This window comes from Leptodactylus fuscus, chromosome 6 (assembly GCF_031893055.1).
Source record: "Leptodactylus fuscus isolate aLepFus1 chromosome 6, aLepFus1.hap2, whole genome shotgun sequence".
NCBI lineage: Eukaryota > Metazoa > Chordata > Amphibia > Anura > Leptodactylidae > Leptodactylus > Leptodactylus fuscus.
In genome coordinates this window covers 56,607,695-56,631,004 of record NC_134270.1, presented here as the reverse complement: position 1 = coordinate 56,631,004, position 23,310 = coordinate 56,607,695, and the positions used below count along the sequence as shown (strand labels likewise).

Sequence of the window (23,310 nt, the reverse complement as noted above, 5' to 3'; positions counted from 1 at the left end):
TGCGAGGAGCTCATGGATGATGTAATGAAAGGGGCGGGGCAATGGGAGTAACCATCTGAGTGCCGTGCTGGACTTCAGTATAGGAAATAAAGGCTCAATGCTATTCATTGGACGGGGCGTGTCATCACAGTGCTGTGGTATAATGGCATATACGTGAAGCCATCAATGGATGCAGATCTCCTCACAGCCCTTAGTATAACCATAGCTAGACCTCGCGAGATCTTGGGTCTCACGAGATCTCCTGTTCTCCCTACTTCCTGGTCGTGCTGTAGTGACAACAGCAGGAGATGCTTAGTGTCCCATGCTGTGTGTGCTGTCTGGGGTAAATGAGCTGCTATACTTTCTATAGTCATCCGGTAAGTGTCCTCATCTATATGGGCATGTGTTCTCAGCCTGCTGCGTCCTATTCACATTATGCACTATGTATCCCAGATGACCTACATGGCTACTATAGGGAATAGTTCTTTACTTTTAACCCCTTGTTTGTTTTGTTTCCTAGATTTATATTCTTTGTTCACATATGTCTATGATGCCTTATGGAATAAATTGCAATGACCAATTCCTTTCTATATACGGTTTAATAATATAATAATAATACATTTTATTTATATAGCGCCAACATATTCCGCAGCGCTGTACAATTTATAGGGTTCAGATACAGACATACATAACAAAGAACGTCATTTCACACAATGGGACTGAGGGCCCTGCTCAAAAGAGCTTACAATCTATGAGGTAGAGAGGGTGACACAAGAGGTAGCAGGGGCGGCATTGCTTATACAGTGTTCAGACAATTTTGTGCATTAGGAATTGTGATAGGCTTGTCTGAAAAGATGCGTCTTTAGTTTGCGTTTGAAACTGTAGAAGTTGGGAGTTAATCTGATTGTCCGGGGTAGAGCATTCCAGAGAAGTGGTGCAGCTCGGGAGAAGTCTTGTATACGAGCATGGGAGGTTCTGATAATAGAGGATGTAAGTGTTAGGTCATTGAGTGAGCGGAGAGCACGGGTTGGGCGGTAGACAGAGATGAGGGAAGAAATGTAGGGAGGTGCGGCATTATGGAGAGCCTTGTGGATGAGAGTAATAACTTTATATTTTATTCTATAATGAATAGGCAGCCAATGTAGCGACTGGCACAGACCGGAGGCATCGCTGTAGCGTCTAGCCTGATAGATGAGCCTGGCCGCTGCATTCAGAATAGATTGTAGAGGAGAGAGTTTAGTGAGGGGAAGACCGATTAGTAAGGAATTACAGTAGTCAAGGCGAGAATGAATCAGAGAGACAATAAGTGTCTTTAGTGTATCTCTGGTAAGGAAAGGGCGTATTCTGGAGATGTTTTTGAGGTGGAGGTGACATGAACGTGCGAGTGATTCAATATGAGGGGTGAAGGAAAGGTCTGCGTCAAATATGACCCCAAGGCAGCGGGCATGCTGCCTAGGAGTTATAGTAAGGCCTGAGACTGCAATGGATATATCAGGGACAGATCTGTTAGATGGTGGAAACAGTAGTAGTTCAGTCTTAGAGAGATTTAGTTTCAGATAGAGCGAGGACATGATATTAGAGACAGCAGAGAGACAGTCACTGGTGTTCTGAATGAGTGCAGGGGTGATGTCACGGGAAGATGTGTATAATTGGGTGTCATCAGCATAAAGATGGTACCTGAAGCCAAATCTGGCGATGGTTTGTCCAATGGGGGCTGTGTAGAGAGAAAAGAGCAGGGGGCCGAGGACCGAGCCCTGAGGAACCCCAACAGCAAGGGAAAGAGGGGAGGAAACAGAGCCCGCAAATGATACACTGAAAGTGCGGCCTGAGAGATAAGAGGAGAACCAGGAGAGCGCAGTGTCATTGAGGCCAACTGAGCGGAGCATAGTGAGGAGAAGTTGATGGTCAACAGTGTCAAAAGCTGCAGAGAGGTCCAGAAGAATAAGAAGAGAGAAGTCACCATTGGATTTAGCCTTTAGTAGATCATTAGAGACTTTTGTGAGAGCTGTTTCAGTAGAGTGCAGAGCGCGGAAACCAGATTGTAAGGGGTCAAGCAGAGAGTTAGCAGAGAGATAACGGATTAACCGAGAATAAACCAGGCGTTCCAAAAGTTTAGAGATGAAGGGGAGGTTAGAGACGGGTCGATAGTTAGCAGCACAGGATGGGTCCAGGGAGGGTTTTTTCAGTAGCGGGATTATAACAGCATGCTTGAAGGAGGATGGGAAGATTCCAGAAGAGAGAGAGAGGTTAAATATTTTAGTAAGGTAAGTAGTGACAGCAGGGGACAGAGATTGGAGAAGGTGTGAGGGGAAGGGGTCACTACTGCAGGTTGTGGGGCGAGATGAAGAAAGTAGCTGGGAAACTTCCTCTTCTGTGACAGGTTCAAAAGATGAGAATGGACAGTCATAAGTGTGGCTGGTGAGGGGATCAGTACTATCGTAGGTGTGGGAGTCAATGCCACCTGGGGCTTGGGCAGTAATTTCCTGATGGATCTTATCAATTTTATCATGGAAATACATGGCCAGGTCATCAGCACTAAGGTCTGTGAATGGCGTCTGCACCTTGGGTGTGAGTAAGGAGTGAGAGGTTTCAAAAAGCCTTTTAGGGTTGCTTGAGAGAGAAGAGATGAGGGCGGTGAAATAGTCTTGTTTGGCAAGGTAAAGGGCAGAGCTATATGTTTTAAGCATAAACTTGAAGTGGAGGAAATCTGCAGGTGAGCGTGATTTTCTCCATAGACGTTCGGCACACCTAGAGCAGCGCTGAAGAAATCGTGTCTGTGGCGTGTGCCAGGGCTGATGCCTCCTATGTGGGACTTTACGAGTGGAGGGGGGAGCAACCTCATCCAATGCATTTTTGAGGGTATCATTATAGTGACTGGTGGCCAGATTGGGACAGGAGATTGAAGAGATGGGGGACAGGGAGGACTGTAGAGTATCTGAGAGGTGCTGGGTGTCAATAGCACGCAAGTTCCTATATGTGTGATGGATAGGGGCGTCTTGTGAAGGGGAGAGAGCACTGATGGTGAGAGATAGAAGATTGTGGTCAGAAAGCGGCAGAGAAGAGTTAGAAAATTTAGAGACTGTGAGGAGTCGATGGAAGACTAGATCAATCGTGTTACCGTCTATATGTGTGGCGGAAGAAGAACATTGTGAGAGACCAAGAGAAGTGGTTAATGAGAGAAACTGTGAGGCAGCCGGGGAGTGAGGGGGGGCAATAGGGATGTTAAAGTCACCCATGGTTTATATTTTCTTCCACAAATAATCATATACTGGTAAATTTCATCGTGAATATTTCACAATTTTTTTAATCTATGTTGTGTACTACATAGCACATCCTAATGACTTAGATTGCAGATATTAAAGAAATATATACTGTATAGTGTGCATAATATATATATCTTTTATTGAGTGTCTGAAGAAGGTCTGGGTAGGACTGAAACGTTGCATTACTGTATGAATTACTATTTTGTGAAAATAAATATTACACATTTCACTGCAACTTGGTGTTCAGAGGTCCTTGTATATAGTGACAGGTAATAGACACACAACCACACTGTGTGTCCAGTGTTGATTTCACCAGGAGCGCTTGCATCCTAATGACTTCATGGAAGGATAACCAATAGACAAGAAGAGCATAGATTCTGTCCTATCAAAAAGCTTTTTCTCCTGTGCACAGCATATTATCTTCCCCCAAGTCAATGGAGAATAGCTGCTTTGTATAGTTGAAGGTGTGTGGTTATAGTATTGTGATATCTAGTGACAATGTCTAGTTGCAGGACTTTTCTCTCCAAATTTTTCATGTGGAGAGGGGAACAGAATGGCCCGAACACGGATGTGCCCAGACTTTAGGGCAGTATGGCCTCATGTGGGAGCAAATTCATCGCTCCTGTTGATTATTACAGTGGTACTCCTTAGCTCTCTACCTGTCTCATTTATGTTGGTGACCAAATTTGCAAGTCACTAACTGTACATTTATATATTTTGTAGTGAGGTTCCTGTTCTGTACTATTATAGCAGAGAGCCCCCAAACCGCATAATACTGATTTATAACAAGTTTCCTGGAAAGCCAGTTTATTTTAATAAATATATAAGACCACAAAAGCTTATATTCATTTCGACTTGATAAGTTTATTTCATGAGCAAACAAGTGTTTGACATTGAGAAGTACAACATGATAAAGGAAATCCATATAGCCACATAAGACATTTACAGAAGTCCAAGATTAAAAAAAGCTTGTCGTTTTTTTTTTTTGTTTTGTTTTGTTTTGTTTGTTTTTTCTTGCAAAACTTTACCATGCAGGTCCCCATTTTAGGCCAGGGCTTACTACGGGAAGAAGCGTGCTGCGGACACGGTGCGATTTCCAGAACCGTGGCGGTTTTGAAAGTCGCAGCATGACAATTATACCTACGGAAACGCTGGCAGGTTCCCTATAGGTATAGCTGCAGCAGAAAGTCTGCAGAGGAATCCTCTGTGGACTTGTGAAAAGCGCTGCCGGAAAAAACATGATGTGTTGTCGCCACAGTTTTTCCTGCAGTGTTTTTTTTGCTGTGGCCCACTACATGGGGCCTTAGCCTTACTTAGTTTTTTTTTTATATGCTGGGTTCACCCTGGAGACAACAATGTGTCTTGAAGACGCTATCCCAGAATAGGTACATTTCATATCATGATTTACGATTAAGTAGATGGCTACATTTGAAATGTTTTTAAATTTACTTTGATAAAGGACCCTAAGAGGTGCCGAAACGTCAGCCATTTGTCATCATTATGAGTTAGCCATTAAAAAGGTATCAACTACTGAAGATTATCAAGTTTTCTTGTTTTTTACATTTGAAAAGTCAGTCTCAATGAGGAGGAGAATGGAGACAATTTGAAAGTTACAGAGATTGGTATCCAGCAGCACAAAGTATTTTAGGAGAGGAGTGTGCTGGTCTAGCGACCTATTCAATTATGTGGTTAATGAGCATACTGTAAGAAAGGAGGGGTCTTGTCACAGACTTCATATTGATTCTGATACGTCTGATCTTTCATCAGACGCTAGATTATTAAGAGTACTAAAGGTTTAACACAGTAAAATGAGAATCTTTTACACACAAAACAGTAGATAGGGTATTAAACACACAACAAATAGAATCATAATCACGCTATTCGGTATTCCTGGGGTGGGTGCAAAAGAGCCCAATTACGCTCACAGCAGGGGCATTGGAGTAACCATAGTTTACTAGTCCGCAGTTTAGTAAACTGTCAGGAAAATGAGCCCAAGAACTAAGTAATAGTATAACCTAATAGTAGACATTCAGATAACAAGCCAAAGACTACAGGTAACATATGACACAGAATACAAGACAAGGGAGGGAAGGGTGGAAATGGGATTGTGCCATAGGGGGTAAGGGGGCAGTAATAGGTCAAGAGACCACGTAGGCATCCCAAAGGGCCTAGATGGCCCCAAACTGTTCCACCTTATTGTTCAGCAGGACAGGTAAGTGCTTGAGAGATATAACCTCTTTCATATGAGTATAGAGTGCAATGCAATGAGAGAGGGTGGTGGGGCCTGTCGCCTGTGTTTAGTGATCAGATGCCATTCTGTGGTAAAATGAATTTTTCCATATTTTCATAGGTGGAAGGTTAAGTAGGTAAGAGCAGAAGAAGCAGGTATAGCATTTACTGCAAAAGCCCTTCACCTAAGACCAAAAGGGCTGTGTCGGGGCAATCCCAAAATAAAGCGGGTACTCGAAGAGGCGCTTCAGCAATAAGGACAGTGGAAATAAATTTATGAAGTAGAGCCGGGCTATGGTACCAGTACATAAGGAGTTTGTATAGATTTTTTTCCACCTTTATCCCTATCAGGGAGCACTCGGTTTTGTTAGGGGTGCACTTAAATACTCATCCCATTTCACCATGTAGGAGTGTCTAGGTAGGCGGTCTGTACTTGAGCTAACAAAATATATCGAGGAGACTTTTAGTGGAAGGAATAAAAGTGACAAAGCCTAGTGTCCCTGAAAATTAATGAAATATACATTGGTCTGGATTCACACTAGCACTATGGTCTGAGGGACCCGAATGACAGAGCCAGACCACTAAAACAGTGCTTACAGACAGACACCGGCGAACCCCATTGACTACAATGAGATCTGTTCAAAACTCAAAGCGATGGGGAAAAAAAAGTCCTCCCATGCAAGACTTTTGTCTCCACCAATTTTTGTCAGCTTCTGTGTTTCTTAGGCTAGGTTCATACTTGTGCCTGACTGAGAGCATGTCTGCGAAAACAACAGATACCTGCAGACCCCATAGACTATAGGTTTTATACTGAATCTAGCATAGGGAAAAGATCTCTGTGCAGGACTTTTCTGTCTGCCGATTTTAGACGGAATCTGCGACAGAGTCTATATACGAGATGATATGAATGATTAGATTCTTCTCAGTTTTCTGTATTGTCTAACGTTACTGTATGCAAACTGCTATTACAACAGCGCCATCTCCTGGTTAATGATAGTTGGTACACTACAGGCTGTATAGCCATTCCTTTAGAGCTAGTTCACACGTAGTTATCTGGTCCGGATTTTGACGTGGAATCCGCATCAAAATCCAGGTAAAAAACCCGCCTGCCATTGAATTCAATGGGAGCCGGTCATTTCCTTTTGCCGCAAGTGGTTTTTGGTTTTTGACAAGAGCTGTGCATTTTTATTTATTTATTTATTTTAAGGACAATTTTGTTTGCCATAACATTATAAACACATTTTATTTGCTAACATGTAATACTATAATGCTCATGAAATACTCTGCAGAGACAAATTTAGCAATATACATGAACATATGTGTAAAGGTCTGAGTACTGTGTTAGTGCACTTTAGCAGTCATTGGCTGCAGTGATACATGTGCCCCCTCCCATCCTTGCTCTTTTATTTCCATGTTAATCTCTGAATGAGATGACAATTTATCCATGTAGGAATCCGGCCAACAAATTCTCAGCACAGAAGCTGTCAATCACTGGGAGGCCGAGGCAGTCGGGATTGCCCCCCCTTCTCCCCTCTCCGCCTCTCTCCTGGCCACTGCTGGAAATCGCTCTCCCCAGCTTCATAGTAGGAAGGTTCCTTTGTTTCCCACAGAAGATGAATGCTTCTCTGTTCCGCTGGCATTGTGGACTGATTTGCAGGGCCAATAGGTATGAAGTGCAATTGTACTTGCTTGGTCTCCCCCTTCCATCATTCATGAATACAGTAGTTCTTTATAAGTCAGTGACACTCGGGGTTATTCCTCTTCAGATATACCATGTACATGCGCAGCAGGTCACAACTTCATAGCAGATGCCCGTTTTAGATTCCTTACTAAGAACCAGCCCAGGAAAAATAGAATTTGAAATCCAGAAAGGGCCAAAGATGAGAAAAAAAACTGCATGGAAAAAAAATAAAAATCTGTAGTTGTAATAAAGAAGCAGCTGAAAAGTCACTAGGCCTGGGCGATCATGATCGAAGTCAAAATCATAATTAACCAGGCACTTTACCTCCATTACGATCAATAGCAATTATTTAAGTCACGCCCCATTAAATACCACACCCATTTTAAAGTATGTGTATGTATTGGGCGAACCTTGCGAGATTCATCTCAAGAGGTTTGCCTGGTGTGTTTTTTTTTGCACCAAACTGGAACTGCTTTTATTATACTCTGGGGTCCCTTCAAACCCCATGGTATAATGATATGAGATGTCCAGGGCTCACCTCTCCTGGGATCTGGCATGGCGCAATTGAAGGGCAGTGCTCCCTGATGTTAGTCAGAAGACCGGAAGATAAAGGGGATCTGCACTGGAGCCCAGGAGAGGCGAGTAACACATTTGCCAATTATACTCTGGGGTCTGAAGAGACCCCCGAGAATTATAATACCAGTGTTGGTTTGAACATGTGTGGTCTGAACAAAACTGCAGGTAGAATCTTATATTGTAATAAATGAACTGAAATAACCGATGTTAACAAAATCATGTCTGTTATCTGGGTTTAGTTATTTTTTCAATTAATCACCCTGCCATATCATCACGCATAATAATATACATTTGTCTAAACACTTTTTAGAATTGGCAATACATGAAATGAATTGAAAGAGGTGGCATTTTTCAGCCTAGTTGGATGATAAGTTTAGTTTGTGCAGCAGATAGCTGACTATTGGAATAAAGGGACTTATAGGTGTTTTCCTACCATACAGATATCATTTAAGGCTAAGACCTAGTTCACATCTGTTTCGGTATTCTGTTCGGGGGAGTCCTCATGGGGACCCCCCTGAACGGATTACCGAACGCATTTGCAAGCGGTGTGCAGTGAAAGTACAGGGACCCCATAGACTATAATAGGGTTCGCGTGCTTACCACACGGCCTCTGCACAGAACATGCGGACAGGAAAGTAGATCATGATCTATTTTCCTGTCCACATGATTCATGCGGGCAATGTGCGGAAAGGACACAGGCCCCGTTATAGTCTATGAGGTCCATGTGCTTTCACTGCACACCGCTTGCTAATGCATTCGGTAGTCCGTTCGGGGGGGGGGGGGGGGGAGGCGGGGTGTTCCCATGCGGACTCCCCGAATGGATTACCAAACGCAGATGTAAACCAGGCATAAGGCCCCACATTGAAGAAACAAAACTAGAAAAGTGAATGAGATTTTGGTTAAATTGTGTGCATTTTAAAAGTAAAAAATACAGCTTTTTAATTTTACTTTACTACAGAAAAAAAACATGTTTTTGCTGCATTCTTATCCATTTACAGTTACTGTAAGGTCTAGTGTTTCTATGATAACTTTCAGGGTATGAACATCATTTCAGGTAGAGATTCACATTAAAGTGAAGACAATATGTCAAAGTGAAGACAATGGTAGAAGATAAAGAAATAATCTTTATTCACCCTTTTTATACTCTACTGATATAGCACTACTACTAAGGCTAGTGACTGGCTGCAGTGGTCACATGAACAATTTAAGGTCTTTACTGCAGGGATGCCGGGTTTATCTTATATCATTCTTTACTCTTGCTAAGAGTTTAGAAAATCCTGGACAACCCCTTTTAATCCTCTGATACAGAATTACAGTCATCCCTTTTAGCAGTTTTCTCAAGTGCCAATAATAATGACATGAAGCCAAGATCAGAACCCCCATCCACAGTTCCCCCATAGTAATCATAAATGACAGCAAAACCTTCAGAAATAACTCTCCCCCTGAGCTCACAGATAATGCTTTATGGCAAGTGGGCTGTGGAGTTGGTATGTGAAATGACGTCTTCATCTCGAAGGGCATTTTGATGGGGAGATGTAAAATGTGCTACAGGATTATCATGTGTCAGGTTGTCAGTGTGGGAGTGTATGTAGGGATAGGCATGTACATACCTGTAGATAGCACGTTGGCAGTGGACAGTACCACAGACAGATAATATAGAGCTGGTGTGCTTGTGGCCTACAAAACAAGTATAGATTATGGCAAATTCAATGCAGATGTCTACCTTATACATTTTTGGAAATAAAAAGTCTCACAGGGATTGTCATTCACCCTGGTCATGAAATAGTATAGGGGTGGGATCGTTTCCAGGGCCGCATTTACCGTAAGGCAAGGTGAGTATCTCGCCTTAGGCGGAAGATGACAGAGTCCCTGGAGGGGGGCAACTGCAAATTGGTCAAATGCAGAAAGCAAGTACCAAGCTGCTCCACTGTTTGTCCCGAGCCATTAATTGCACATTTCCCCTGCCACTCACACATTGTTAGAAGTGACCCCCTCAACCCCACCTGCTCTGATCTCTTATTTTATTATATTTACACATCACTAATGCAGTAAACTGAACCTCTTCAGGCACACAGGATGTGTGCATCTTCTATTCTGCTCCTGGGTCCCAGTGACACCATAATGAAGGTTCCGGGTGCCGCATTAGTAATCTGTAAGTATAATATAATTATAGATAAGAGCACAGGGAGGAGGGGCTATTACCTTCTGTATGGTGCCACTGGGACCCGGGAGAAGAATAGAAGAAGCACACAACCTCTGTGCCTGAACAGGTGCCAGGTGATCTGTAAGTATAATATCATTATAGTAACCGTATGTGGGAGAGGGGGCTATTACTTGCATGTGGGGAGTCACTATTAAGTAATAGTGCCCCACCCCAGGTAAAAGCATTACTTATATGGTGGGGTGCTATTAGAGCACTATTACAGTAATAGTCCCCCCACATAGGTTATAGCGCTCCTGTTAAGGGTGTGTTCACACTACCATTGGTGACTTTCAACAGTGTCCATAGCTATTTTCCATTACAAGATTTTAGCAACGGACACTAGCTGAACTGTCAGAAATCCGTTAAAATTTCCATTCATTTCAATGGGATTTTATCTTGTGTCTGTTTGTGTTCATTTACACCCATTTATTCCAGCAAACAAAAAAATCCTACATGCAGGAGTTTTCTGTTCGTTAGAAAAAAACGGACAGCAAGTGTCCATTATTTTTTTTTTTAACATTGAAGTCTATGGGCAACGGACTTCTAATGGAGAGTAACTGATAGCCATCAGTTAGTATCCGTTTGTGTTCATTATAATAGGTGTCCGTTTTTTGGGGTTTTTTTAAACAGACACCTTCATAACGGAATTCAATGTTAGTGTGAACCCTTCCTAAATGTGATGGAACTATTATGGTCTGTTCACATGATGTAAAGTGAAGAGGAATGACGGTAGACAGTCACCTCAGATTCTTCTCCATTTTCTGGCCCTCCATCTCTCCTCCCCACTTGTTAATTAGTCTGGGATGAATGGGGTTAATCAGTGGAGTGGGTCACACATCGGGTTCTGCAGATAATTGGTGACAGAATCCACGGGATGATCGAGCGGGACACATATATAATTTTTTTTTCCTAGTTTAGGGACCATTCTAAAGGGGGTGGGGGGGTCCATGTTAATTTTTGCCTCAGGCAGCAGATAAGCTAGAATCAGCCCTGATCATATCCATATAAGGTTTCTTGGTTTCTGATCAACACCATGGGAACTTACACATTCTGCAGCCAGCAAGGTCATCAAAATAGTGCAGACCCCCTCAATGAAAGAAGCCACTCCAAAAGTATGAAAAAGGGACTTCAGCCAGAATGGTAGTGGTTCCACGAGTATGAGGAGCAGAGCAAATGCTGTAATAGAATGTAGACTTGTTAGTGCATGGAGTAGTATTCTTCTACCCTCACCCTTTACTATTGTATTCAGCAGCCTCCAACAAGGAGAGGAACATTGGATCATTTTTAAAGGGGCTCTATCAGCAAAATTATGCTGTATGAGCCCCACATATGCCTGAATAACCTTTAAAGAGGACCTTTCACCATATCTGGGCACATGCAGTTCTATATACTGCCGGAAAGCTGACAGTGCGCTGAGTTCAGCACACTGTCGGCTTTCCCGATCTGTGCCCGGTGTGAAGAGCTTACGGCCCGGTACCGTAGCTCTTCTATGGTCAGAAGGGCGTTTCTGACCATTAGCCAGAGACGTCCTTCTGTCTCGCGGCGCCAATCGCGCTGTGCTGTGGAGCCGGGAGGAACTCCCCCTCCCTCTGCTCACACAGCTCGTCCATAGACGAGTATTATCAGGAGGCAGAAGGACGTCTCTGACTGTAAAGCGCTACGGTACCGGGACCGATAGCGCTTTACACCGGGCACAGATCGGGAAAGCCGACAGTGCGCTGAATTCAGCGCACTGTCAGCTTTCTGACAGTATATAACACTGCCTGTGCCCAGATATGGTGAAAGGTCCTCTTTAAAAAGGCTATTCACGCACCGCAAATATTATTTTACCCCCCCCTTTTAAAATAATACCCTAAAAATGAAAATGATACTTACCCGTGCATGGTGGGCGGTCGTGCACTGTCCGACGTCCTCTTGCTATCACGCCTTCTTTCTTCTTCCAGCGACGCCCTCCTGTCCTGGCTCTTCCACGCCTTGATCTTCCGTTCTTCCGTAATGAAGAGGTTCGCGAGCGTACTGCGCATGCGCAGTACACTCGCGTAGTTCTAAGGGGAACATAGAACTACTACAAAAATGGCCCCGGAGCACGCGCAGGATTTGAACCAAACCCGCCGGAAGAACAGAAAATCAAGGTGGGGAAGAGCCAGGACAGGAGGTGTCGCTGGAAGAAGAAAGAAGAGGAAGACGTGACAGCAGATGACTTCCACCAGTGCACGAACTGCCCACCGTGCACGGTAAGTATAATTTGCATATTCGTTATTTAGGGTATTATTTTAAAAAGCGGGGTCGGGAGGAATTTTTAAAATGCTTTTTAAAGGCTATTGAGGCATATGTGGGGCTCATACAGCATAATTTTACTGATAGAGTCCCTTTAATACCTCCTACAAATTAGAATCAGAGACCTGGAAACCAGGAAGAATTGCATGAAACTGAAAATCTGAGTAATGGAAAAAACACGTACACCAGTCCTCACTTATGTTTGTTCATTCATATAACAAGCATTTCCTGCCTATCGTCACATTTTCTTTGTCCCCGAACACCAATGATCCAGATGACCCTCACCTGTTGTGAATAGGGTGAAGCCGATGTTGCAGATGAGGTTGTCAAGTAGAGGTTGACTGCAAAATCGAGATGAACTTGGTCTGCAGATTACATATTAGATATTGGTTAGTTCTATCTGAATTGAATCGAAGTCCAAAATTATTGTGAAAACAATGTCAGAATATATAAATTGTGGTTTACGCTCACATTTTCACTTTATTCAGTTAAATGGGTCCTCCAGATAAATATATATGTCCAGTGACTGTAGCCTCCATGGTCCTCCATAGTCATATCTTGTGTGACGAATAGGGGAGTTTGCTTCACCTTTCTTCCCATGGTCAAGCAGAGCAGAGCTAGCACGGGAGTGACTGTACCCTATGGGGTACTTTTTTTTTTTTCTGAAAATATAGCATCCTGTTTCCATATTGGCCTTGTAGTGTGTGGTATGTTTTTATGATGCCTTCCTATTAACTGTATCATCTTTATGAAGGTTTTATACCTTGTAGTATGTAGTGCTCAGGTTTTTCATGGAGGAGGCTGTAAGCAGACGTTAGAGCTATGGGACAGGCCAAAGTGTCAATTCTCTCAAGATTATATAAGACCACAAATCATTGTGATAGGACAGGTAAGCCACCTCCCATATCCCCGGTGCTTGGATAATAACTATGTAAAATATGCCAATGTTTTGCTAGGTTCACACTAGTGTACAGTGACGCCATCCTTCATTCCACTTAAAATAGTCGGAGAGAAAAGTCCTGCAAGCAACAGGCAGAAACCCAGTAGACCCCATTATAGTCTATTTCTAGAGGTAACAGTTTTTTTAAGTGGATAGGGTTTCCATTTTTTGGGTCCCCAAGCAGACACGAGGAACGGAAGTCTGAACGCTAGTGTGAACTTATCTGTGCTTTAGTTCCACTGGTTTCAGTAAAAAACAAAACAAAAAACGTATCAATGTGGTCCTCCAGGTTTTATGTTTTAGCAGTCTGTGCCTCTGTTTTTTGGGTCCCCTGATGGACCTGAACAACAAAGGTGCAATGCTAGTGTGAACCTAACTTAAGAGTCTTTATATGTGGCTGTTTATGTGAAAAGGGCCCACATTGTCGATATGGAGTTCTTGGTATCATTGTAACGGTTATGGTGTAACATTGTCCGAAACAGCAAAAATTTTTTTATTGAAAGCACAATTGACATATTTTTAAATAAAATTTTTGCATAAAACAAAATTGTGATTTTTTTTTTTTTACCCAAATATGTTTTGGACTATTTTCTCTATAATTAGTATCGACGATCTGGGCCCTTTTCACGTAAACAGCCACATATAGTTATACAGCGTTAAAACCTTATTTCCAAAGCTGTCAAAGTCACATAATGCAAAACTTATCTTCATTTTTACTTTTCTTAATGCAGACACTTATAATAATAATAATATTATCATATATATATATATATATATATATATATATATTAGATAGATAGATAGATAGATAGATAGATAGATAGACATATATATCATAGCCTTCTACATTTTCGGATTACTTTAAGGATAAGGCCGGGTTCACACGGAGTTACGTGCCGCGAGATTTGGCACGTAGACGCCGCGTGACCCTTTGCGTGCCGTACACGCTCCCATTCATTTCAATGGGAGCGGGGAGCGTATGCGCCGCGCTAGTTTGCGGCCGTGCATTTATTCACGGCCGCAAACTAGCGCGGCGCATACGCTCCCCGCTCCCATTGAAATGAATGGGAGCGTGTACGGCACGCAAAGGGTCACGCGGCGTCTACGTGCCAAATCTCGCGGCACGTAACTCCGTGTGAACCCGGCCTAAGGCCTCATGTTGCGGAAACACTTTTTTTTTTTTTTTGTTGCAGACTTTGTTGCAGTTTTTTGAGCCAAAGAATGGCTACAAAAGGAATGGGAGCTATATTGGAAACTCTTATACATCTCCCTCTTGCTAAATTCACTCCTGGCTTTGGAAAAACAAAAGAAAACGCAGCGAAATATACAACAGAAAAGCCACGTTTCCAAAATGTGGGGCCTTAGATTGGTTTCAAACAAGTATTTTTTGGCATTATACAAATGTAAGTGGGTTGTATTTGTGGTTAGATGTTGCAAGTTATTCAGTAAGAAAGTATTATTAACCCTAGATACATGTTTTTTTTTGCCTCCTAAGTGTTTTTCTCATAATGTAGCATGCTTCAGGAATGGCATTGTTTTCATTGTATGAAAAAAGAAAACACAGGGAATGCTATCTGAATAAAAACATCAAGGGTAAATAAAACAAACATAAAAACACCCAGCATTTGCTATGGAAAACCTGTTTGTGAAGGTAACTTTAAACACTGTTTCCCCTTATTATGGTAAATCATACTGACCTGAGAAGTATATACACCTGAGGGAGGGTCAAAGCGACCCCTAAGATTGCCACGATCACCAGCCTAAAGGATGGAAAGAAAACCAGAGATTAGTAATAATCACCTTGTGTAGCTGAGGCTGCTGATATGGCAGACAGGAGGGCACACTCACAGCCTCGGTTTGTGGGTTTGGGGTAACCAGCGGCTGAGATGGTAGGAGGCATGAGCTAGAAAGTAGTGGAACATCCTGCGGTTACCTGATCTACTGGCAATGAATAATGTAATATAGCTTCCTGCTTATTCCTGAGCGTGTCAGCTCCAGTATTGCTCCCCTCTTATGTGGCAGAGGGACCTTTGTATTTCCTGAAACATGGCTGGTTCTTAATCTCATATCAACCCTTTTGTAAGGTTGCTAGAATTATTACTTAGCTAGTTTGTAGCTGCGGGAAAGCTTCCACTTCAGTTTTATAGGAATTGTCATCCAGCTTTACCAAACTGTGGAATAGTAAGTTTCTTTGTTTTTGGATTGTTGTATCCCCCAAACTTCTATTGCTGCATAAAGATCTATTTATTCACATGTTTGTTGTTCAGGGCTCTAGGAAAGCTGGGTGACCATTCAGTAGTATCTGTTTGAATCCATAATGGTTGTCACACAATTTCCCATATTCATTCAAGGGGCCACATGGTGGCTCAGTGGTCAGCATTGCAGCCTTGCAGCGCTGGAGTCCTGGTGTTCAAATCCCGCCAAGGGCAAAAAAACATCTGCAAGGAGTTTGTGTGTTCTCCCCGTGTTTGCATGGATTTCCATCCCATATCCCAAAGACATACTGATAGGGAAAAAAAAAAAATCTACATTGTGAGCTCTATGTGGGGCTCACAATCTACATTAAAAAAACAATTATTTCCTACATTCATTTTAAGAGCTGAATAGAATTGAATGTGTAGCTATGAACATATGTAGAAACAATATTAGGGGAAGGTTATATTGTGACTTTGCCTGTGACTCCTTCAACAATGAAGGTAAATAGTCACATTATGACCCCAATGTGCTGCAACTGCGACTAGTAGTCGTAAAAAATATCAAACACTGTTGCAGTCACAGCACCCTTGGCCTCACAATGCGACTTCATTGACTTACCCTGTGTGATGCACAGGCTTTAGCATCCCTGACATCATTCAGGAGCCCTGAAGGGGACAAAGACCCATGCCTGGGCCTCCCCTAATTATACTCTGGGGTCTGAAGACACCCCTGAGTATAATAATAGCAATTCCGGTTTGGACGTGTTTGGTCTGAACGAAACTACAGGTAGAAGCAAACCAAAAGAACCAAAATTCTCAGCGTGCACAAAATCACTGGTTATTTTTAGATAAATCGCCCGGCCCCAGTGACATGACAATCTTTGGTCATGCAACAGGAGTCACAAGCATAGTGACCATGTAACCCTAGCCTTAATCTGCAGGAGTGTGCACATTGATCGATCCATACATTGCATAGCAGATCCTCTGCTAAATATCAGCACAGATTGGCTGCAAGTATCTATAGCATGTATTAAGGACAGAAAATCCTACTCTGGTAAATCTTGCCATTCCATCAGCAACACATCAACAATGTTGAAAAGATATTTAAAAGGCGACTACTTTTTATTTTTTTTATCATTTCACTGCCTCATCTTGAGCAGATTTTGTCTGATCCCAGTAAATCCCTTTAATTACGATAATAATGAAAGGTTAATCTTTTGATTTTTATTTTACATTATATTTTCTCACTGCTTTCTAGATCCCTGCTTGCTGTCATTGAAAAAAATAGATTCCTGCTTACTATCAGAGGTTGAGGGTTTGTTACAGTTGTATCTGTTCTAGGCAATCGTCTATGAATTAAAAAAAAAAAAAAAAAGCAAAAAAAAACCCCAGCTGCATAACAACTCCCTTTTCTTCCTAATAGCTTGTTACGGTGTATGAGAGTAGGTAAGGCTTTATTGGTATACCTCTCAGATGTCCATCGGTTCATTTGCACCCTGCATATGCCAAATCAGAATGATTTATTTTTTAATGTAGATTGTGAGCCCCATATAGGGATCACAATGTACTTTTTTTTGTAGAATGGGAGGAAATCCACGCAAACACGGGGAGAACATACAAACTCCTTGCAGATGTTGTTCCTGGCGGGATTCGAATCTAGGACTCCAGCGCTGCAGGGTTGAAATGCTAACCACTGAACCACCGTGTTGCCCCTAAATCAGAATATTTTTGTCATATGATATGGCAGTATATGTCAACATGCCTCTTTCACAGGATAGTAAAAGTGTATCCAACTATACTCATTGCAGAGTGACACAGTTATTATGGAATATGCAGTTAAGGACTGGCAGACATATGACCATACAGTGCCTACAATGTGCTAGGCTGGAGTTCAGACTGCTGTAACTTCTGTAAGGCTTCTGGATGTAAATCATACTTCCACATATTTACAGCAAGCAGAGATCTTTCAAGTGGTATAAAATTTGCCTTTAAGTATATTAAGTTATTAAGTATATTAGTTGTATAACTTTATATTTTTTCTGTAAAGGGCCACTATAAGAGACATTACAGTGCACATACCCAGTGCCATCCTATATCCACCTGCATGGACCACTGCTATGCAAACAATAAAATCCCCACTTTTCCATTCTCTTTGTAGCTTGGCTCAGTTTCCTTAGAGAATCTGCAGAGCAGACTTGTAGGCTTATTAGTTGACTCGTTTGACTCTGGGTCTTGTCATTTGGAATCAAGTAGGACATTATTTTTGCTTTTGGAGCTGCAAGAGTTAATTCCTCACCTTTACTACTTCTGACTCCAGCCATGTTTAAGGCCCTGGTTACCGGTAGAGTTTGCGGATCACACCTTGCAGAAACTCAGCACTCTTCACCACAAACCAGTTAGTGACTATTACACAGACCATCACTGTGATAGCCAGAGACTGAACCAACCACAGGAACATGGTGAATGCGGCTATGTGAAGATGGTGGTACTGTCGCATGAGGTAGGGAGGGGCCTGGTATGGGTAAGCATCTCACTGCTTTATACAGTTGGTTGGATGCAAACAAAAGTATTCAACTGAGCTATGTGATGTGTGGGAAAGTGCCAGCTGCACAGTGGGACTATTCTTCAAAAGTTGGTGACTTTGTAGGCAGTGCCCCCTGCTGTACATATGCAGGAAACTCAGTTAATAAAAGTCATAGAAGGTGTCTAAGTGGTCTTAGTAATGGGATTGCAACTTCCATCTGGCCCATAAACCAAGGAAACCACAGATTACCCTGACCAGATTAAGGTTGATTAAACTACTTAGCACCCATTAGTACTATCAAGATTTAGCTGTAGGGGGCCCCAGACAAAAGACTGCATCGGGGCCCACAAGACTTTAGTTACGCCATTGACAGTATCAGTTCTCTGCCCAGTAAAGGGACTAACATTGATATTTACAATGATGAGTGATTTTCATTTGTTAGGTACTCCATTGGCGTTCATCGTTTTAGTATCATAGACATAAGGTGAATCGTCTACGGTCAGACACGTATCTACAGGTACATAGATACATAACATAAAAACATCTTTTCTCATATAGTGCCAGCATATAACTCTGCAAGTTCTTAACACATATACAAGAAGAGAGATTATATCAAGGTTGTAGACTTGGGAGACCGAACCTCAAACTCCTGCTCTGACTCCTTCCCAAATGGCCATGGTCGGACACCAGCAATAAAGCTCCTCTAATTCAGGAAAACAGCTTGATCCAATCAATCGTGATAAATTTATTCCAATGGACACATTCAATAAATGACATGTATAAGTATGACAGCACCGCTCAAAGAAAGTACGGTATGTTATATCAGGGTATTCTATGCAACGTTTTGGGTGTTACCCCTTCATCAGGCGTACAGGCAAAAAGAGGGCGGCTAAGGGCAGGAGTGGCCATAAATGGTAATAATCTCCTCGTAATCCATCATGTAAGGTATTAGATAATACTTATTAGGCTGGATATCCCCAACTGTTTAGAGGGAATCCATTACATTTTACTACTGGGAAAACGATGTCTCTTGATGGAAAAATAATGTCTAGCTCTATTTGTCTTTTAGCTTTTTTTTTTTATAGAGTTTTTTTAGTTTTACCTTTATAGTTTTGTTTCGTTCATTTTGTTTTATTGATTTGTGTTTTGTTTTATCATTTGCAGTTTTCACCCCTTTATTTTTATCAATGACTGGATATAGCACCGTGGATTTGGTGTGATCCACCCTCCCATGTTCTTATGTTGGGACTATCCAGAATAGTATTAACCCTGTGCCCCAGACTGTCCAGGTGCAGACAAGGGGACCCCAGTAATGTCTGCATGTGGTGGGTTAGTCACCAGAGGCAAGCACTCATCAGGGGCCTGGTAATACCGCCACAGGGTGACACCTTTACAAGGAGATCACAGTGGGCAAAGAGTGAGTTTATCTTTTCTATTACATTTTTATTTTAAGTAAATTCTTTAATTCTATATGTTTCATTTATAGGCATTGTTTGAGGAGATTACTTAAAGGAGGCCTGTCAACAAGTAGAAAATGATAAACGCCATACATCATTGATTCTCATTGTTCCCCCTGAACAAGATGGCGTTTTTCTTTTTAAAAATCTGTCTGCCCCTTCAAAAGATATGTCCCATGGAAGATTATATGTAAACCAGCTCTGATTCTCCTCCATGTGGGCAGGAACCTTTTTTCATAGAGAAACATAAGGTTCCCGCCCACTTGGAGAATACGAGCTAGTTTACATATAATGTTCCAAGGGTCTTATCTTTTGAATGGGTGGACAGATTCTAAAAAGAAAACCGCCAAATAGAATGCCATAGAATGGGACAAGAGGACCTTCTTTGCTACTCTGCCTTTTGGCTAATACAGCAATGTAGCTAGGGCAAGTGGGACATGTGACCCTGTTTTTTGGGGGGCTTCAAATAGCCACTTTTATGTATTTATATACTGCATAAGGGTTTTCTGAACTACAGCTATGGCTAAAATCAGGTTTAGTATATGTGGTCAGGACAGGGCCATTGAGAAAACCACTCAGTGGTAGGTCATATGTGTCTGGTGTATACACTAGATTTAAATATCCACTCTATAGGTGACCAGCAGCCACCAGGTCAGTGCTAGTAAATCTAAGGTGCAGAAGTGCCCCAGGAGTTGTGATTCTGGATGACGTAACAAACTGGGGATGGGATCCCACTGCATATTGACACACTTACATGCACTTCGCTTTCACAATTTTGAGCACATTCACCTCTATATGCGGTGCCCTTCTGTGTATTCCCTCCTGTGTTCTAACGGGGACCAGATCCAACACTCTTCTGCATCTTCTGTGGGGTGCAAGACAGTAGCTCATGGTCCAAGCCAGAAAAAGATGGGTTATCCCGAAGCTTTTGCAAAGGGAGGCCAATGAACAATGACTCTACTCACATGGAAGGTTAGGGAAGATTTATTAGGGCCTGTCTCCTTTTGGAGAAGATCTGAGACTGCATCCTTGTATTTTTATTTTTTTATTTTTTTGTTACCCTTTGGTGAAGGAGAGCAAAATCTTGGGGCTTCTAAGTAAGAAAAAAAATACAGGAGCTTCATAATCTATTAAGCAGAGGTGAGTTCGCGACTATCTCTCACCCTGGAGGAAAATGACCTTGCATTTCATGGTCAGTATATTAATTTCAATGAGAATTGTGTAATTCCTAATTTCTCCTGTGGTGGCACTGCAGGTAAACTGAACACTTCTCTACAGATCAGCTGATCGCTAAGGACCCAGCAGTGGATCAGACTATAATGAGCTTATCATTATACATTAAATCCTTCTACCTAAAGGGAATTGTCTAACTCTGACAATTCAGTGGCAGGTTTTTGCATGGGAGCAAAAGAAAAATATGGTATCACGTCCCAGCAAGCTTTGGATGTTTAATTTGATATGTACTTTGATATGTATGGTAGGTTGTGTGATCTTGTATTTTGCATTTGCTCACCCACTCAGGGTGTATGATGAAATAAATGTGTAGTATAGGCCGTTGTCTGGCAGGTTTTCACCTCTAACACAGTTTTCATGTCCCAACCCCAATGAGTTGTGTGCAGGGGTCAGTGTGGTTACTCAGTACAGTGGCTGATGTAATAATATTGAGCAGACCATATTACAACATGCTTAATATGCCATGGGGACAGCTAACTCTTTTTCTGTCATTAAAAAAAAATGGTTTATAATCGTTTTCTCTCTTGCTTATAGTCCTTTTTATATAGGTGACACATATTACTGTCATGCCCTGCTTAGGGAAAAAAAAATCCTACAAAGCTTAAAACCAGTCTAGCTATTAATCATTTGTTTTTATTTTTGTATGTTTTTTCTTTATTTTAATATCCAAGAAAATGTAAAAAAAAAAAAAAAGAGGAAGCGTGCCAGTTTTTCCATGTTTTTTGTGTTTTTTAGTTTTAAAAAAAATAAAATTAAATTAAAATTCTTTTCTCTATCGTTAATGGTAGTGTACATTGTTGACACATATTGTGTCACTGGGGGCGGCGTTAGAGCCTGCGACATGGCCATGGTAGTGGCATTTTTGGGGGCATTTTAACATTCCCTTTTCTTCTTCTTCTTCTTCTTATGCTTTCCCCTGTGACTGGGGTTCATGTCATAGCCACACTTACAGGAGGAATGTCCTATCACTTACTGATCTGGCTCCACTAGGACTGCCCCTATAAGAAGGCTGTAAGGTTGTCTTGGTTGCCTCTGCAGGCACTCATCATTTGATTATGAGACACTGGATGTCAAGAGATGTTGGGAGCTGTGGTTGTGTGAGGGCACATAGAAACGGTGAACAGGCTATGGATATACCAGACAGTCCACGACTAGAGAGAACCGTATGGTCCACCAAGAACCACAAGCAATTCCCAAAATGACCTTGTCTATCATACAGGCACTGGTTACACCTTCATTACTTGCCCATTTCTGCCTGGGCCATTTCCAGGCACTTAATAGAAATGTTGTCATGGTGCCTATTACATGTACTGCCTTTGGCAGTCAGACACAGTCACCTTTGTTTGAAGTTTTGTCATGAATGAAAAACTTGGACTGCCATAGACTGTAACCACCTAATCCAGACTTTGTTTGGGATCCGGTAACCGTTCCGTCGGTGTCCGACAGGTAGTGTCCGCTCCTAGTGTCCACTCAAAATCTGTCACGGACATTAGGAGCGGACACTAGCTGTGTCCGTGACACCTGTCATTCACTTGAATGGGCATCGGGTGCGTTCTTTTGCACTCCGTGCCCTTCCTTCCCTTTCCGCAAGTGAAGATGTCCGACTTCTCAAGCGGACAGAAAAACCTGACATGTAGGGTTCTTCTGTCCGCTTGAGAAGTCGGACATCTTCACTTGTGGACAGGGAAGGAAGGGCACGGAGTGCAAAAGAACGCACCCGATGCCCATTTAAATGAATGACAAGTGTCATGGACACAGCTAGTGTCCGCTCCTAATGTCCGTGAGAGATTTTGAGCGGACACTACCTGTCGGACACCGACGGTATTGTGAACGTCCCCTAAGAAGGAGGCCTTGTGATGAGCGCTTTAACCCTGCCTTTGCTATTGAGCAACACTATTGAGTGCTATTGAGCCCCAACTGCTGATGTGATGACCTGGGGAGACATCGTATACAACAGTCAGTAACTCTTAGTAGTGATATGAGGGGCACTAATGGTTCAGGCATATGTTACCTCTCATGGCAGGGCTTCCAGTTGACATTTTTCAGCAGGATAATGCTCACTCACATCAAAGGTTTCCCAGGTATGTCTCCACCAGATGGCAACATTTCCTTGTCCTGCAAGTTCACCACATTTTGATTGTCAATAGAAAATTTAGGGGACGAGCTGGGACGCCAGCTTTAACGATCTGCGAGTGTGCAGGAACTACAGGCCCACCTGCAATATCTATGGAAAAAGTAGCGCAGGATATCATATGGAACCCTTATGCCTCCATACCCAACCAGATCTCATCTTGTATTGAGAGTGGTGGTGGCCAAGTATGGTAGAGCCTCCTTTAAATTGTACAATTTTCTAATATTGTAGTCCTTACGTATATTATCATTCCATGCAAACAGTTTCATGCACTACTAACAGATCCTTCACGGCGCATTATTTTTTTATTTTTTTTTCACTGAATTTACTTGATTAATTCTCTATTTTTCAAAAATAATACACTATATCCTGTTACATGCCCTATAGACAGAACATTGCTGGGTTTTGCTTCTGAACTCCTGGATCGGCAAATTGAAACCATTATAAACCAGTATGAGCTCAATAAATGTATCACTGCATAACTGGGTATTCCCATCATAGTATCTGATGGCGCATTACTAAGATATAGGACTATACATTTATGACATATAGTATGTTCAATGAAGATTGGGTCTTGGTAATTTTACTACAACTTAACTGAGGCTTCTTCTCTTTTTGACTT

The 23,310-nt window shown here is 42.1% G+C and overlaps 1 protein-coding gene across 1 annotated transcript in view; it reads left to right on the top strand.

The window, feature by feature from the left end:
• Positions 1 to 80: 80 nt before the first annotated feature.
• Positions 81 to 23,310, top strand: part of NMNAT1 (nicotinamide nucleotide adenylyltransferase 1) — a 45,893-nt gene continuing 22,663 nt past the window's right edge. Inside the window, exons 1-2 of the mRNA XM_075278053.1 lie at positions 81 to 356; positions 19,032 to 19,284. Of these exons, the coding sequence (XP_075134154.1) occupies positions 19,107 to 19,284 (178 nt within the window). The 5' untranslated portion in view covers positions 81 to 356; positions 19,032 to 19,106. The remainder of the gene's footprint in view (positions 357 to 19,031; positions 19,285 to 23,310) is intronic.